The sequence below is a fragment of the Nomascus leucogenys genome, chromosome X (genome assembly GCF_006542625.1).
Source record: "Nomascus leucogenys isolate Asia chromosome X, Asia_NLE_v1, whole genome shotgun sequence".
NCBI classification, from domain to species: domain Eukaryota; kingdom Metazoa; phylum Chordata; class Mammalia; order Primates; family Hylobatidae; genus Nomascus; species Nomascus leucogenys.
This window is the reverse complement of record NC_044406.1, coordinates 20,356,257-20,374,086: the sequence shown is the minus strand read 5'-3', so window position 1 is coordinate 20,374,086 and position 17,830 is coordinate 20,356,257. Positions and strand designations below refer to the sequence as shown.

General features: G+C 38.5%; 1 protein-coding gene across 2 annotated transcripts in view; it reads right to left on the bottom strand.

The window, feature by feature from the left end:
• Window positions 1-17,830, bottom strand: part of MBTPS2 (membrane bound transcription factor peptidase, site 2) — a 59,513-nt gene that overhangs the window by 21,592 nt on the left and 20,091 nt on the right. For both annotated transcript variants that reach the window (XM_030806530.1, XM_030806531.1), the window contains exons 6-7: window positions 9,216-9,334; window positions 8,124-8,304 (exon numbers count right to left, since the gene is read on the bottom strand). In XM_030806530.1, the coding sequence (XP_030662390.1) occupies window positions 8,124-8,304; window positions 9,216-9,334 (300 nt within the window). The remainder of the gene's footprint in view (window positions 1-8,123; window positions 8,305-9,215; window positions 9,335-17,830) is intronic.

The following is a 17,830-nucleotide window of genomic DNA, read 5'->3' as shown; positions in this document are numbered from 1 at the left end:
CCGATTCTACCCCAGGCTTACTTTGGGGCTCCCCCTAGAGAACCAGCGATGCCCAATTTGACCCACAGATGTGCACATACCTGCTTGTACACCAGTAATCCAGTTACCATTTTTGGAAGACAACAGCAATGGGGCAACTGTTCATTCCATTTATTTATTTAGATAGAGTCTTGCTCTGTCGCCCAGGCTAGAGTGCAGTGGCACGATCTCTGTTCACTGTAACCTCCACCTCCTGGGCTCAAGCAATTCTCCTGCCTCAGCCTCCTGAGTAGCTGGGACTACAGGCATGCGCCACTGCACCTGGCTAATTTTTGTATTTTTAGTAGACATGGGGTTTCACCATGTTGGCCAGGCTGGTCTAGAACTCCTGACTTCAAGTGATCTGACCTCAAGTGATCTGCCCACCTCGGCCTCCCAAAGTGCTGAGATTACAGGCGTGAGCTATTGCGCCTGGCTTATTTATTTATTGATTTATTTTTTTGAGACGGAGTCTTGCTCTGTCGCCCAGGCTGGAGTGCAGTGGCGCAATCTCGGCTCACTGCAAGCTCCGCCTCCCGGGTTCACGCCATTCTCCTGCCTCAGCCTCTCCGAGTAGCTGGGACTACAGGCGCCGCCACCACGCCCGGCTAATTTTTTGTATTTTTTAGTAGAGACGGGGTTTCACCGTGGTCTCGATCTCCTGACCTCGTGATCCGCCCGCCTCGGCCTCCCAAAGTGCTGGGATTACAAGCGTGAGCCACCGCGCCCAGCTGGCTTATTTATTTTTTAAAGTTCTTTAGTAGACTGCTTTACTGGTATTGGGAGCAGAATAAGGAATCTAAGTCACTTATAAGGTGGGACAAAAAATGATTTCATGTATTTATTTAGGAATGTTTGCTGCATTCCAACACATCAAATTGGTAAAGCATAAATTTATGGGTGGCAAGGACCAATTAAATTTGAATCTTGAATATAAACTACCATACTCAGATGTGCTGATGAAAATAGACTCAAGCGCCAAATTATCCCTGTTTCTCAGTACTACAAAAAGCTTTTCTATTACAAGAGTGCCTTCAGGAGCACTTAGCATGAAAATCTTAGTTGATATGCAATGTAATTTTAATTGTATAAAAATTTTGTATTTCAGCCAAAGTTTTTGCTTGCTTGTTTTTAAATAGTTTTTTGTTTTGTTTTACTCTATTGTTTGAGGAAGACATCTTTGTATTGGTTATACTGGATTTCCCCTAGCCATACACTGTCGCTCTATCTCCTTGGCCAAAACATAGCAAAGAACCAAACAGAGGCAAAGGAAACTAACTGATGATTGGCTGTATGGGTAATTTTGTTCTTTGTTCTGTTTTCTTTTCTTTTTCTTTTTTTTTTTTTTTTTTTTGAGACAGAGTCTCACTCTGTCACCCAGGCTGGAGTACAGTGGCGTGATCTTGGCTCACTGCAACCTCTGCCTCCCGGTTCAAGTGATTCTCCCGCCTCAGCCTTCTGAGTAGCTGAGATTACAGGTACGTGCCACCATGCCCAGCTAATTTTTTTGTATTTTTAGTAGCAACGGGTTTCACCATGTTGGCCAGGCTGGTCTTAAACTCCTGGCCTCAAGTGATCCACCCACCTGGGCCTCCCAAAGTGCTGGGATTACAGGCATGAGCCACTGAGCTGACCTGTTCTGTTTTCTTATCATAACTGAATGGGTATTTAATTTTGAATGAGGAGTAGTACTTAAAATATTAAAGGAGACCGTGAGCATCTAATGGCACAGACAAATCCTAGCCTATAATCATTTGTCAGCCCTAATGGTAAAGTATAAGGTAAAAAGTTGTTTAGGAATTCTTTAGAAAAATCAATCCAAGCTAAAACCCTCAGTGTTCTCTTTGATCAGATTGCCAAGTCCCATGGATTTTTACCTCCTCCTCAGTTTTCTCCTTATCTATTCCCACTTGAGTACAGACTAATTCCTTCTCACTTTTAAACTACCTTATCTCATATGATTCTCTTCCTAAACTGAATTACTGGCAGTTCCTTGACCACCTTCTATTCTGTGGTGCTGAGGTCCACGTCCATCTTGGCCTCCTAAAAGTAAACTCACTGTTGACGGCCAGTTCAAGGGCTGATGCTGTGAAACCTGCCTTCATCTTCTCAGTCAAGACTGTTATCATTTCCCAGTATTGCCTGTCATCACTTAAATTTAAACTTGTACTGTAATAATGTGGGTATGGTCTGTTTTTCTGACTCAACTTTGAGCTCCCTGAGGGAAAGGTTTCTCAGTGTCTTATATAAGGTAGATTACGCAATATACACTGAATACATAAATGATGTTCTACCCGATTTGCCTTTGCATCAGTAATGATCTTAAAATGTTTACAGCTGATGCTTAGTTACTAACTTTTCTTAAGAGGACTGGGTACAATACAGAATTGGAAGTCAGGAATTTATTATCGCTAATGATACAGCATGTTTGGTAATGTAAATGCTTAAATGGGCCAAGCAGGTACCAAATAAATGAAGTGGATCATATGCAGAAAAAACAGAAAGTGGTGGGGACTGTGAGGAACTAGAAAATACATGGCCTGTTCTAGGGGGTTAGCAGCCAGGCCACTCAATTTGGGGCCCAGAATCGACAGATCTTCCATTTTGTCCCAACAGAAACCAGAAATCTGAACCTTCATGTGAAGCCTGTTGAAGTTTAAACATTGGCAGCCAATTAAAAATTTAAAAACACTGGGCAAGCCAAAGCAAATACATAGCTAAGGCTGGATTTGGCCTGGAGGCTGCCACCAATTTGTGATCTCTGGTTTTTTCTTCCTCTGGCATTTATTCCAAGCAAAACAGAAATCCATGGCTGTGGCCTCCCTGACAAGATTAAGTACCTCCTAACATACTGAATTTTCCAATAAAGAGTTAAATATTTTGTTTGCATTTGAGAAGTAAACTTGATATTTCTCTATCGCTATTTTAAAAAGTTATAGGCTTAAACATAGTTAATTTTAGAACCTTTTCTACTGGGTCACATAAAGAACAAGTTACTTAAACAATTTCTGTGACTTGATTCTTAATCTATAAGATGAGGGGGTGCAACACAGATACTTTTTACATTCATGTATTTTTATTAATTACGAGAGGCCAATACAATTCTACTTTGGAAGTAATATTCAAGATTGCAATAGAATGTCCCCAGGGGAATTTATGGGTGCAATTTAACTCTAGAAGATTAGAATTGTCCTTTAAATATCCCCAGTGTGGGAGACAATCAGAAAAATTTAAGGCCAGAAAAGTTTCATAATGTTACTACAGGGAGAATTTGTATATTTTGAATGTACCCTAAGATGAGCCCGAAGATAGTCCCAGAAATAGTCCAGTCTACAAAGAATGGTCTAGACCAGAGGTGACTGTGGAATAAAGCTGGAGAGAAGAGATTTTTTCAATCTCTAGTTCACAGTGCTTACCACTTTCTATATCTCTAATATGAACTGAACAATTTTCTTACCCTAGCTTCTTAAATGTATAACACATAGCTAGTGCTCTAACACAGGGAAGCAAGCCTATTTATTCTCAGTTTTGTTGCTGACTTTATGCCATCATTGCCTAGTAACAAGTAGTAAAATTAAACACACACACACACACACACGAGGCTGGGTGTGGTGGCTCACCCCTGTAATTCCAGCACTTTGGGAGGCTGAGGTGGGAGGATCACCTGAGGTCAGGAGTTTGAGAACAGCCTGGCCAGCATGGTGAAACCCTGTCTTACTAAAAAAATACAAAAAAATTAGCCAGGTTGGGTGGCACACACCTGTAATCCCAGCTACTCGGGGGGCTGAGGCATGAGAATTGCTTGAACCAGGGAGGCAGAGTTTGCTGTGAGCCGAGATCGTGCCACTGCACTCCAGCCTGGATGACAGAGTGAGACTCCATCTCAAAAAAAAAAAAAAAATCTATATATATATATACATGCACACACACACACACACACAGGGACACACACATATATACTTATATACACACTCTTACTCTTCAATTTAGGATAGCAAAGAAACCTTGGACCATAACTTGATGCTCATAATAACAAAAAAAATGTCTTTTTGTTTTTCAAATATTAGAGCAATTTGGGCATAAAAAAAATCTGAGTTCTCAAAGTTTGTTGAAAAGATTCCCAGAGTTTTCCTTTTATTATCTTAAACTGGGTCAAGAAGGGTCTTCTCTCACTCCAGTTAAAGATATGTAAGACAGTTTAATATTTCTGTTGCCAGGCAGGTAAGGGCATAAACCCTCACCTGCTTTGAACAGGAAGGTAAACTGTTCAGGGTGGATGCCTGAGTTTGGGCTCACAGCTTCATTTTAAGCAGAGTTGCCTTAGCATTCTGTCTCGTGCTCCTTAAAATGTAGTTCAAATGCTGGACTTGCTAAGGACAGCATTTCTTACTCAAGACAATGCTTTCATCAAAAAGGAATTTAGCTTTATGCATATATGAAATAAGGAGTGCCTCCGTCAAAATAAAGAGTGAAAATACAAAGTACTTGCTAGGAAAATAGTCCCCCAAAAGAGCCATACTAGTTATTGTCTATAACTTTCAGTTCTATTTAAATCACTGAGTGGTGTATGGACAGCCAGCAACCCTAAAAGCAGAGGCTTCAATATGAATGGGGGAAGAGTGTATGTTTTTCTGTTCTGACCCAGAGTAAGACCAGAGATCCATTCCAGGTACAAACGGCTCTAAGCCCTCACTCAGTGTTCTTCTTGGAGTTTCCCCAAAAGGCCGTTTAATCTTCAAAGAGTTTAAATCTAATACTGCATCTGAGAGAGACGGGGTATGAAATAAGAGGCTAGAGATAATTGGTGGAGATGGTTTACAAGCACTTCCAGGGTGTGACCTTTCCAGGGTGGCTTTATTGCTCTGAAATGGTATAAATTCCTAGAATTTAGTTATGTGTACTGAATTCTACTCTAAATTGAACATGAATAACTTTTGGATCATTGGACACTTTGTATTAGTATATTTGACCATATCTTTCATTCCTACTTACAATGAAGGATAAAAAAGTTACCTAGAAACATATAAAATACCATCAATCCATAGCTTTCTTAAATGTCCACAGCCCCAGGGGCTAAGCCTGCCATCAAAATTAATCTAGTATGTATTTTTTTTTTAAGGCTAGTCAAGTGATGTAGTGGGAATAGAGAAGGAACAAAGAATTCTGTAACTGGTTGTGATCAATTAATTGTAACCACAACTGCATTTGGACCAGCCATAGTATGTATTTTAAGTGACCAGCCATAGTATGTATTTTAAGTGACCAGCCATAGTATGTATTTTAAGTGATATTTACAGACATTAATATTCCTTTAAACTGGCTAAGTATACATACTCCATTTTCAAAAGCTTAAATAGAGGCAGAGATTTATCAGATATAGTAATCATGTAAAATAAACATGTATACTGAGACAAAATAGATATTGAAGAATTACTCCTGGGCTGGGACAGCCCAGGGCTTGAAAAAAAAAAGAATTACTTCTGGATTGATTTTAGTATAAAAAGAGTAATATCTGCTTTAGGTATTTAAACAAATACCTCCAAAATGTAGCACATGATCCATAACAGTGAAATACTCAAACAGTTAATAAGAAGAGAGTTTCTGAGTATTTCAGGGAAAATTTTTATTTACAGTCTTTCTGACAGGAAAAGGATAAAACCCTAAACATCCGAAAATGCAGATATCCTAAGCAAAACAATCCTACTGAAGAGAACTTTATTTAACTAGTGTGTCACTTTGGTTTTTGTAATTCAATACACATTACCTCAAATTTAGAGAAACCAAAAGAAAAGGATAAAGGACTTAAGAAGTGGGAAATAATGGATCATTTCTTTAAAGAAGAACACATTGTGGATTACATATCAATCTTCTGTCATCTTAAAAGTTTTGGAAGATGGTAAGAGGCTCCTGAGAATGGGGAAAATTTATAAATATTTCAACCTTAAAGAATCAGATTGCTCCACTGAACAATCTTAACACCATTAAAACAGAGAACAATAGATACTGGATGCAATATGATGCCACAGGAAGTACCAAGCGCTGTTTATGAAGTGTTTTTGCCAAAAAAAAAAAAAAAAAAAAAAAAAACCCAAACAAACAAACAAAAAGGATTCTGAATCTAATCAACGCCGTGGACCTAATTAGCAGTTTATAGAAAATTGGAAGACATCTGAACAAGTTAATGACATCATGAGGATAAGATATAACCAGAAAAACCCAGAATTTAGGAAATTCAACAAAACAAATGACTCAGTTTCTTCAACAAAAAAATAACATTTCAAAAACAGGTCAAGGAAAATTGTTACAAATTTAAAAAGTCTTAGAAGACATCCTAACTAATTTAAATCAACTATAATGAAAAGAATGAGAAACAATTGAATACCAACTAGATATCAGAAATTACTGTTATTTTGTTAGGAATTATAACAGTATTGTGGTCATGTTTAATGAGTCATCATCCGTTAAAGGCAGGCTGAAAGGTTACGGATGAAATGATAGGATGCCTGGGATGTACTTCAAAATACTTCCCCTAAAAGTGGACTGCTTAGATGAAAAAATTGGCAAAATGTTAATAACTGCCGAAGCTGGCAGAAAGATATATGTGGGCTCGTTTATACTATTCTCCATCGTGTCTAAACATTTTTGATAATAAAAAAATTCTTACAAATGGGTTATACATGGAAGAGTAAATTTTTAAAAGTTTTTTTTTAAAAAATCAGTTCTTACTACTTTGCCTGTGCTGCACACAGTACTTTACTAAAACTATTCTTGATTATTAATCATATTTCCCTACACCAATAGATGTGGATACGTATCAGGATATTTTTTTACTTAAAGATATAGTCTGAGTATAATTTCTATTTTCTAACACCTTCAATTTCGTATAAAGAATTGGGAAGCTGATTTTGTATAAAGAATTGGGAAGCTGATTTTGCATAAAGAATCGGGAAGCTGATTTCTCAGAGCCGAAATAACTCAAAATAAGTTTGGCAGGATCCGAGAAGAAACTTGCTCCAGCTCTGTCATCTGCTGCACAAAGCAACATATCTGACTTCACAGGGTATTTTTGGAAGCCAAGACAACTTCTTTAGGATGCCTGCCACATAAAATACATAAAATAACTCTACCCCAGATAGATTCAGACATGCCAACATCCACACAGCTACCACTAGAACTGCTTAAGTATTAAGGGAATTTTTAAGAAGTAAGGGAATTTTTTCTAAATCCCAGATGGGTTTTTTTGTTTGCCAAGTTCCTTCTTATTTCTTGTAATCTTTCCTTATTGCATGTCTGTGTTGGGCTAACAATATATTAATACAGAATGTTTATGCTTTGATTTTTATATATTTAGTTGTTAACTATCGTTGTTTATCTGTTCTGACATAAGCTCATGCAAAGTAGAACTGGTTCTTATTATTTATATTCCCTTTTTCAATTATAAAAGTTTAAAGCACTATAATATATCTACACACATGCATAAAGATAATATTATATTGGGGTATTTGATTATTGGAATTAGTTAATTGGTTATGATTGACCTTGAATGCTGATTTTTTTTTTTTTTTTTGAGACAGAGTCTCTTTCCATATCCTGATCTTGGCTCATTGCAACCTCCACCTCCCGGGTTCAAGCGATTCTCCTGCCTCAGACTCCCAAGCAGCTGAAATTACAGGCACCCATCACCATGCCCTGCTAATTTTTGTATTTTTAGGAGAGATGGCGTTTCACTATGTTGGCCAGGCTGGTCTTGAACTCCTGACCTCAAATGATCTGCCCGCCTCAGCCTCCCAAAGTGCTGGGATTACAGGCGCGAGCCGCTGTGCCCGGCTATGATTTAATACAACTGTTTTGAAAGCAGAAAATATTAGAGTCCTAAAAGTCAAATATGATATTATGAAAATAGAAGTTCAACAATATATAATAAAGGAAACACATATTAGCATCCAACTTACCAAGAAAAATGTCTATTGGTTTGAATCTATTTACTTTACTGATTTGCTTTAAACAGATTAGAACAGAATAAATCTATAGACATGGTCTAAGGATTAGTGAATGGCAGGTACTGGTGCTTGAAGCATTATATTATATTGAGGAAATATACACACCTCTAACTGGGAAACTTAACTGCTGTAAAGTTGATGCACTTATACAGTAACCAATTTGAGGCTCATAGGCGATGGTATCTAAACATTCATTCCAATCTTGCACATTAGTAACAGGACAATCCTGTAGATGGGTGACAAGGTCTCCCACAAAAAGGCCTCTGGGTCCAATGGCAGGAGAGTCCTTGGGAAGGGGGTAAAACCAAATCAGATAATGCATGAAGACAAACTATAATTAATCTGAGCAAATAATAAAGACACTGAGTTAATTAAGTAGAATATTTTGAATGCAGAAAATAATCCAGCTTTGAATTCAAGACATAGTCCTAGAAATTAAAATAAAACCCAACAATTAGGGTTGCTTTTCCCAAATTCTCCAAGATTTTGAATTTTTCACAATTGAAAAAAAGCCGACTTGCTGACTGTTAAGACTAAAATGATAAAATTTTTTCCCAAACTGCCAATTAAAATTTTTTGGTGAAAGTATCATCAGACTGTCTTGCCTTTCCTATATCCTTAACACATAAAACAGTAAGGCACGTCCTTACATATCCCAAATATGCAGGCAATACCATCAGTACAATGTACATGTAAGCCAATTGCTCACAAAGGTAATTCTCCTCTTTCTAATGTCTGAATACAAGATTTGATGCCATCATAGCAGTTATTGTCTAAGGGAGTGAAATACAGAGTTGAAGACATTAACTTAAACTCCTATGAAATGTTACAGCTGGACAGCCTAGGTTTCATCTTTCTTACTACTTAGGAGGCATAAAGACATTTGACTCAAAAGCAGAGATATAAAAATAAACAGAAAAGGTAAATGATGCATTTTACCAATAAACTACAGGTAGAAAATCTTGATACTATCTTCCTAAGTACAGCATCAGGACAAAAATAATTTTCATGAAACTTTAAAAAAACCAATGTGTTTCCCAACATTATTTGTTAGATTTGAAAGGATTACAGTAATTTCTTCAGAAGAAACTAAGCATTTTGTATATGAGGAGATCTTGAATAAAAGTTTCTGAATAGATGCTAGGTATTACATCACAACATCTGATGAAAGAATGCCCTGAGTAATCCATTATTTACCTCAGCAACTTCAGTGATGAGCACCCCGACTCCAGTGTAGTAAAATGGCAAGAGAATTACTGGGAGGAGAACAAGAGCTAAAATACCCAAGAGTGCAAGGACAAAATTATGCCAGATACCTGGAAAGAGAGGAAAAAAAGCAATAAACTCAACCAGGGGCAGGAATGATATAAGTAGCTGGACCTCACAACACTTGGGCATTCTGATAAATTAATAAAGTGATCAGAAGAAGCAATGAGGCAAAAATATCTACTTATTAGTAGAGCAGACAGATGTTCAATTATTACTTTCATTTTAGATATTGAAATCTAAAATGGGCATGTTAATACCACACTAGGAAGACCACATGCTAACATGATTTGATACTGATAGAACTAGTATCTTCCACTAACTATACCCTCTTTTCAGAAAATGTATATATCACTAATTTAAACATATTTGTGATCTTAGAAACCTCAAATACATTCAAATAAAAAAAATTCTTGCTAAACAGGGGTACAGAAACTCAAACGGTACTTGGAAAAAGGAGGTTGTTTTAAGAATTAAACTATTATGCAGAACAGTATTGGTGGAACAAACCAAGCATGTATTTTACATCACGTCACAGACTATAAAGCAACAAACCATAAGAAAACTGTCCGCCAGGCACGGTGGCTCACGCCTGTAATCCCAGCACTTTGGGAGGCCGAGGCGGGCGGATCATGAGGTCAGGAGATCAACGCCAGCTTGGCCAACATGGTGAAACCTCGTCTCTACTAAAAGTACACAAAAATTAGCCAGGCATGGTGGCGCGCGTCTGTAGTCCCAGTTACTTGTGAGGCTGAGGCCGGAGAATTGATTGAACCCGGGAAGCGGAGGCTACAGTGAGCTGAGATTGTGCCACTGCGCTCCACCCTGGGTGACATAGCACAGAGCAGGACGCCGTCTCAAAAAAAAAAAAAAAAAAAAAAGAGAAAACCGTCTTTATTTTTTTTTAAACCCTAAAATTTAGGTACTCAAATTCATGAATCTTTTCCATTATATATTCAACCTTTGCAGCTGTGCAAAGGAAGACTTTCTCTCCCCTAACATTATGTAAGTAATCACTCTTTTTGTGGGGAAGGATGGTTTAAATAGTTTTATTTTTACATTTAAATCTCTTACCATTTGGAATTTATTTTTGTGTATGTGTGTGATTTTTACATTTAAATCTTTTACCATTTGTAATTTATTTTTGTGTCTGGTATGACTGATACATATAACTAATTTTATTCAAATGTTTAGCTAATAATTACTGAGCAGTGCATTCTTTCCCTACTAAATTAAATGCAACTTTTAATTTACACTACATTTTCATCTATTCTTTGGCTTGCTTCTGGATTTTCCATTCTTTTCCACTATTCCAGTGACAATAAAGCTGTTGCTGGTAGTAATATTTCAGTATTTAGTAAATAAATACTTTCAATTTGTTTATTTTGGTTATTCTCCCCTTATCCTTTCTGACAAATTTGAGAATCATTTTGACAACCACCAAATATTATTCAAATTAGGATTTTTTTTCTTTTTTTTTTTTGAGACAGAGTCTCGCTCTGTTGCCCAGTGGCAAGATCTCAGCTCACTGCAACCTCTGCCTCCTGGGTTCAAGTGATTCACCTGCCTCAGCCTCCTGAGTAGCTGGGATTACAGGCTCCCACCACCACACCTGGCTAATTTTTTTGTAGTTTTAGTAGAGACAGGGTTTCACCATGTTGGCCAGGCTGGTTTTGAACTCCTGATCTCAAGTGATCCGTCCACCTCGGCCTCCCAAAGCGCTAGGATTACAGGTGTGAGCCACAACGCCTGGCCCACATTAGGATTTCTAATGTCACTACAATGACTGCAATAACTAGGGGTAAATCCATAATTTTATATTTCTGACATAGGAACACGACATCTGTTTACTGAAATCTTCTACATCTCTCAGTACAGATTTGTAGTTTCTCTATATAGGCCCTGTATACTTCTTTTAAAATGTTAGTTTTTTATTTTTTATATGTCATATTACTTTCTGAATGAGATCTTTTCTTCCTATTACATGATCTGTTTCTTTCAGATACACAGGAACACTACGTTTATTTTTTTATATTTACTTTGTAATTAACCACCAAACTGAACTTTCCATTTAGGATGTCTTAGTCTTTATTCTCTTGGATTTTCCATTATTTGCTAATAATAATCATTTATCTCCTCCAACATTCATACCTCATCTTTTCCCTCCTGTTTGGTCTTATAGCAATGACTATAACTTCTAGAACACTTTTAAATAGTTGTGATGGCATGCCTTCTTTTGCTTTCTTCATGATTTTAATAAAACAATAGCCAAGAAACAGTAGGACTTAGATGGAATTGAGGATCAATTTTATTCTGGTTTATATACTAAGCAATGAGACTGGGGCAACAGTAGAAAAATCAGAATATGGGTGACTCAGGGTTTAAAAATATCATGGGGCCGGGCACGGTGGCTCATGCCTGTAATCCCAGCATTTTGGGAGGCTGAGGTGGGCAGATCACTTGAGACCAGGAGTTTGAGACCAGCCTGGGTAACAGAGAGATTACTCTGTCTCAAAAAACAAAAAAACAAAAAAAAAAACAAAAAAAAACAAAACAAACAAACAAAAATCATGGGTCAAGGGAGAAGAAAATCTATAGTTGTCATCAAGGCAGCAAGGTACCCATAGACTTGAAGCTGGTGATTATTATTAAGTGGGGGCTAAGGGCTACCCCAATCAAGCCCTACTTAGGGTGGTTTGCAAATAATAATAAAAAAAAACCACAACTACCTTAATTCTCTAAGCACACAGAAATGATTTACAGGTCACCAGATGACTGAATAGGTAAAATAACAACTCATTATTCCTTGAATAACCCACAGTAGTTATAGCTGAAAGAATGTAAACTATCAATTTGGCAAGGCTTACACTGTGTTCTAAGTTTAAATTCCAGCTTACTATAATCACAACATCACTTTTATCACCAATGTTTTTTACTTTGCCCTCAAATAAACTTACAACTGGCTTATACAAATAAGAACAGGGTTTTCAATATTTAAGAAGGATTTAAAAACATGTAAGTATAGAAACAGAATGGTCAAATTTTACTTCCACTATTTATAAAGGAATTTTTAGCAACAAAGCATAGAGAATTTTTTTAAAGCAATCTACTCTTCACTTGGAACCAGATAGCAGGAATTGTTTAATTCCTCTTCTAAAAATTCTTTATACCATAATTCAAAATTTAAACACCTTCATTTACAGTGTGCTCAGGAAGTATCTCATCTCATCTCTCTTTTTTCCCCACCAAATTTCAGACAGATGTTTAGTGGCTTTGTCTTTTCAAAATCAGTATGTATTTCATTTTTTTTTTTAAAGAAATAGCCCCATGTGGTAGCTCTAGCTCATGCCTGTAATCCCAGCACTTTGGGAGGCCGAGGTGGGTGGAACTCTTGAACCTAGGAGTTTGAGACCAGCCTGGGCAACATGGCAAGACCTGCCTCTCTACAAAAAATACAAAAATTAGCTGGGTGTGGTGGTGCACACCTGTGGTGCCAGCGACTTGGGAGACTGAGAAGTGGGATGATCACTTGAATCCAGGAGGTCGAGGCTGCAGTGAGCACTGATTGTACCACTGCCCTCCAGCCTGGGTGACAGGGTGATATCCTGTCTCAGAAAAAAAAAAAAAGAAAGAAAGAAAAAAAGAAAAAAACCTATTACATATGCAACTTACTTTACTTTTGAGACAGAGTTCTCACTCTGTCATCCAGCTGGAGTGCAGTGGTGCAATCTCGGCTCACTGCAACCTCTGCCCCCCAGGCTCAAGCCGTCCTCCCACCTCGGCCTCCTGAGTAGCTGGGACCACAGGCGTGCACCACCATGCTAGGCTATTTTTTGTATTTTTAGTAGAGACAGAATCTTGCCATGTTGCCCAGGCTGGTCTCAAACTTCTGAGCTCAAGTAACCTGCCCACCTCGGCCTCCCAAAGTGTTGGGTTAAAGGCGTGAGTCACCACACCTGGCCTACATATGCAACTCTTTAAAAGTAGCATTATAAAACTAGATTTATTGGGAGGCTGAGGTGGGTGGATCACGTGAGGTCAGGAGTTCGAGACCAGCCTGGCCAACATGGTGAAACCCCGTCTCTAAAAAAACATAAAAAATTAGCTGGGCGTGGTGGCAGGCGCCTGTAATCCCAGCTACTTCGGAGGCTGAGGCAAGAGAACCGCTTGAACCCGGGAGGCGGAGGTTGCAGTGAGCCAAGATCGTGCCATTGCACTCCAGCCTGGGCAATGAGAGCAAAACTCCGTCTCAAACAAACAAACAAAAAAAACAAAACAAAAAACTAGATTTAAATGACACCCTGGACTTTTTACATGGAAGTGGGAAGACATTTTAGAAGCAATGAAATTATATTCCTAAGTTTAAAACCAATAAAGTAGGCATTGGGTACATATGTATTTCTCTCTCCCTCTAAATACATAATTTATGTACATCCCTAAACTTTGAGGAACACACAGGTTTCCCACGTTGTCTTCCACTTTGATGGCTGCACCACAGTGAGCTCACAGCTCAGCAAACATTTAGCAGGGATACTAAACTCTTCTTCTTAGAGACAATTCCAGATCTTTGAATTTGTCCTGTCTTGAATTCAGGGCAAGATAAGCATCTCCTCCCCACCCCTAACCTTGCCCCCTTGCCTGGGAAAGGCGGCAGGGCAAAGCTGTTCAGCTGTCTACTAGGCTGACAACTCACAACTGGGAATGAGAAGTTAATGGGCTAGGTGATGTTTGGGATAGTGGGACTAGTTAGTTCTATACCATTTAATAAGCTCTGAAAGAGGTGCGTGGACCCAATTATTGGTGGGGATATATAACCTTCTTTAGTCTTAGTTTTGGACATTAGGTGTCAATTTTAAGGAAAAAGAAGTCTCAGTACATTTTAACCCTAATATGAAATTAATTTAAAAATGTTCAATTGGCTTTTAAAAAATTACTAAAAAATACACGCTGACTATAAAAATTCCAAACAATATAGAAGTAATAAAAAGTCATCTTTCCCAAATACCATTTCTCAACCACCAGCCCCATGACTCACAGTAAACATACTGTTATCATTTTCCATTACTCCAGATTTTCCCTGCCCACATCAGCATGTATATGAGTATACATGTGTAATAATTTTAATAATTTATTCAAGAGTACAAAGCAGCAAATTTTCTAATAACTTTTTCAAGACAGTTTTATAGTTTTTTTTTAGGTTTTTTTTTTGTTTTTTTTTTTTTTGAGACAGTCTCACTGTGGCCCAGGCTGGAGTGCAACGGCGTGATCTTGGCTCACTGAAACCTCTGCCTCCTGGGCTCAAGCAACACTCCTGCCTCAGTGTCCTAAGCAGCTGGGACTACAGGCGCGTGCCACCATGCTCCGCTAGTTTTTTAGTGTGTGTGTTTTTTTTTCTAGAGACAGAGTTTCACCATTTTGCTCAGGCTGGTCTTGAACTCCTGAGCTCAAGCCATCCTCCCACCTCCACCTCCCAAAGTGCTGAGATTACAGGCGTGAGCCACCGCACCCAGCCGGTTTTATATATATATATGTTTTTTGTTTTTTGAGACGGAGTCTCGCTCTGTCGCCCAGGCCGGAGTGCAGTGGCGCAATCTCGGCTCACTGCAAGCTCCACCTCCCGGGTTCACGCCATTCTCCCGCCTCAGCCTCCAGAGTAGCTGGGACTACAGGCGCCCGCCACCACGCCCGGCTAATTTTTTTGTATTTTTAGTAGAGACGGGGGGTTTCACCGTGTTAGCCAGGATGGTCTCCATCTCCTGACCTCGTGATCCGCCCGCCTCGGCCTCCCAAAGTGCTGGGATTACAGGCTCACGTGAGCCACCGCACCAGGCCTATATTTTTTAAACTCTTTTTTTCCCCCTTAGCATCTTATATCCTATCGCATGGCAGATATGGTTATATGAACCCAGTGGTTCTCTGAAGCCTGCTCCTACCAGCTTGCCAGAGCTAATTGTGTGCATTTCTTCCTAATTCCTCCTTCAGGAAGTGTAGGTTTGCAGCTTGAAACTGACCACGGTGCGAGTATTTACACCACAGAAACCAGCAAATGCTACCATCAGAGCTCCCTACCTTAGCCCTGCAGAGCCAGATGTTAAACATTCACTTAACACGCCACTAGATAACCCCTTCCCCCTTACCTAGTCTTCCCTTTTCCTATTGCAGTTTTTCTTATGGGGCGGGGTATGGGCATTACTAGCACCAGGATGTGATGGAGACAACCCTGTCCTGTGGGCTGTAATGTAGCTATGATGGAGCTGGATTTAGGTCCACGACACAGAAGCTGCACCTTGGGAATAGCAGAGCTAACAAGACAGAACCTGTGTACCCAAATTACAGAGTTATCCCACCAACACTGAACTACTTATATTTGGAATGTTTTGAAAGTTTATGCCACTTATTCTTAGTTATTAGAGCAGCCAAATACCTAGCTAACACATGTTCCAAGTAATGAATTCACATTGTAAAATGTTCCTTTTTAAATTTTTAAAGTGTTATAAATTATTAAATTCCAGAAATAGCCAGACAAAGTATGGTCTAGGACTTATCAGGTAAATTATCTTTTCTATTATATACAGATACATCATTTAAAAATAACAATGGCATCAAATTATTATACTATATTTTGCTTTTTCGTGTTTTGTTTTGTTTTGTTTTTTTTTAAAGAGACAGTCTCGCTCTATTGCCCAGGTTGGAGTGCAGTGCTGTGATCACAGCTCATGGCAGCCTTGAACTCCTGAAGTGATCCTCCCACCTCAGCCTCCTAAAATTTGGGATTACAGGTGTGAGCCATCACACCCTATTTGCTTTTAAATTTATGTATTTTTGACATTTTTCCATATCTGTTCATACATATCAATCTCATTATATCTGCTACAGAGTAATCCATTTTTATTAACATATCAACTTATTTATAAGGTATCCTACTATTAATCACTTAGGGTGTTTTAACCTTTTCATATAATACTGCAATACACAGCTTTGCTTATAATGTTAGGCGTCCAGTTAAGTATGCATCTGCAAGGGTAGGAAAAATTACCTAGAAATGGAAATGTTGGGTCAAAAAATATGAACATTAAAGCTGACCTCCAATGAGTTTGAATTAATTTATACTCTCATAATTGACATTTTTCCACTCTCTGAATGACACTGGATGCTACCATAATTTTACTCTTTGCCAGTCTTCTGGGTGAAAAATTAAAGCCCATTTTCTTAAAAGCTACTTATTTCTATCCATTGCCATTTTTTGATTATCTTATTAATTTACTAATTTGTATATGCTATTATTTATAATCTATACAGGGAGGAATTTAGTCCTTTGTAACAGGTATTATAATTTTATCTTTCCAGTTTGTCATTTGATGTGGTTTGTCGTTTTGCCTGTATAGATACTTTAAATTTTTGTGTGATCAAATAGTTCCTTGTACTAAGCCTTTTCCACTTCAAGATTATAAAAGATATTCACCAGTGTTTTCTTGTACCGCTTTCATAGCTTCCTTAACAAAATTAAAACAAAATAAAAAAAAATCTAATCCTTTGATGCACAAGAATTTACTCTGGGGAAACTAATTTAGGATACCACTATGAATTCCCCCCATCCCCAGCCCACTTGCTAGTCACAGAAACAAGACATGAACAAATGAATAAAAGCCGGCACACTCAGCAGCACTGATTCCTTGACTATTTGCATAGTCTCTTAACTCGTCAGGCATGTAGCTAGTACCAGATCACCCCTCTGATTCTGGATTTACCCATGCTGGTTAAGTGGCAATGAGGGTGGTGGAGCACACACATTTCTTTCATCTAAACAACCTCTTGCCCAATAATGATTTGTTTATAAGTACTGCAAACCTCTGGAATCTTTGTTATAAACTTTTACTTTTTCTACAGCAGGGTTTCTTAACAGGGACACTACTGGCATTTTTTTTTTTTTTTTTGAGACGGAGTCTCACTCTGTCACCCAGGCTGGAGTGCAGTGGCATTCTCTTAGCTCACTGCAACCTCCACCTCCTGGGTTCAAGCGATTCTCCTGCCTCAGCCTCCCAAGTAGCTGGAATTACAGGTGCTGTGCAGGCACCCCCAGCTAATTTTTGTATTTTTAACCTCCAGAAAAACCATACACTTATTAAGCATATTCCAGAAGTATAAACATGAACATTTTGAATTTTTTTACAATTTTTAAAAAAATTGTAAACAATAAATGAACTTCCTATTTCTAAGAATGTGAAAAGTCCCATTTTAAACACAGTTTGTAAGAACCGTCTCTTGATGTGAAGTCTACGAAGTCTATGGCTAATTTTTGTATTTTTAAGTAGCCGGGGGGTGGTTTCACCATGTTGGACAGGCTAGTCTTGGAACTCCTGACCGTAAGTGATCCACCCGCCTCAGCCTCTCACAGTGCTGGGATTACAGGCAGGAGCCCCACACCCAGCCCCCCTGCCCCTTTTTCTTTTCTTTTTTTTTTTTTTTGACACAAGGTCTTACTCTGTCACCCAGGCTGGAGTGCAGTGGCTCGATCGCGGCTCACCGCAGCCTCGACTTCCCCAGCT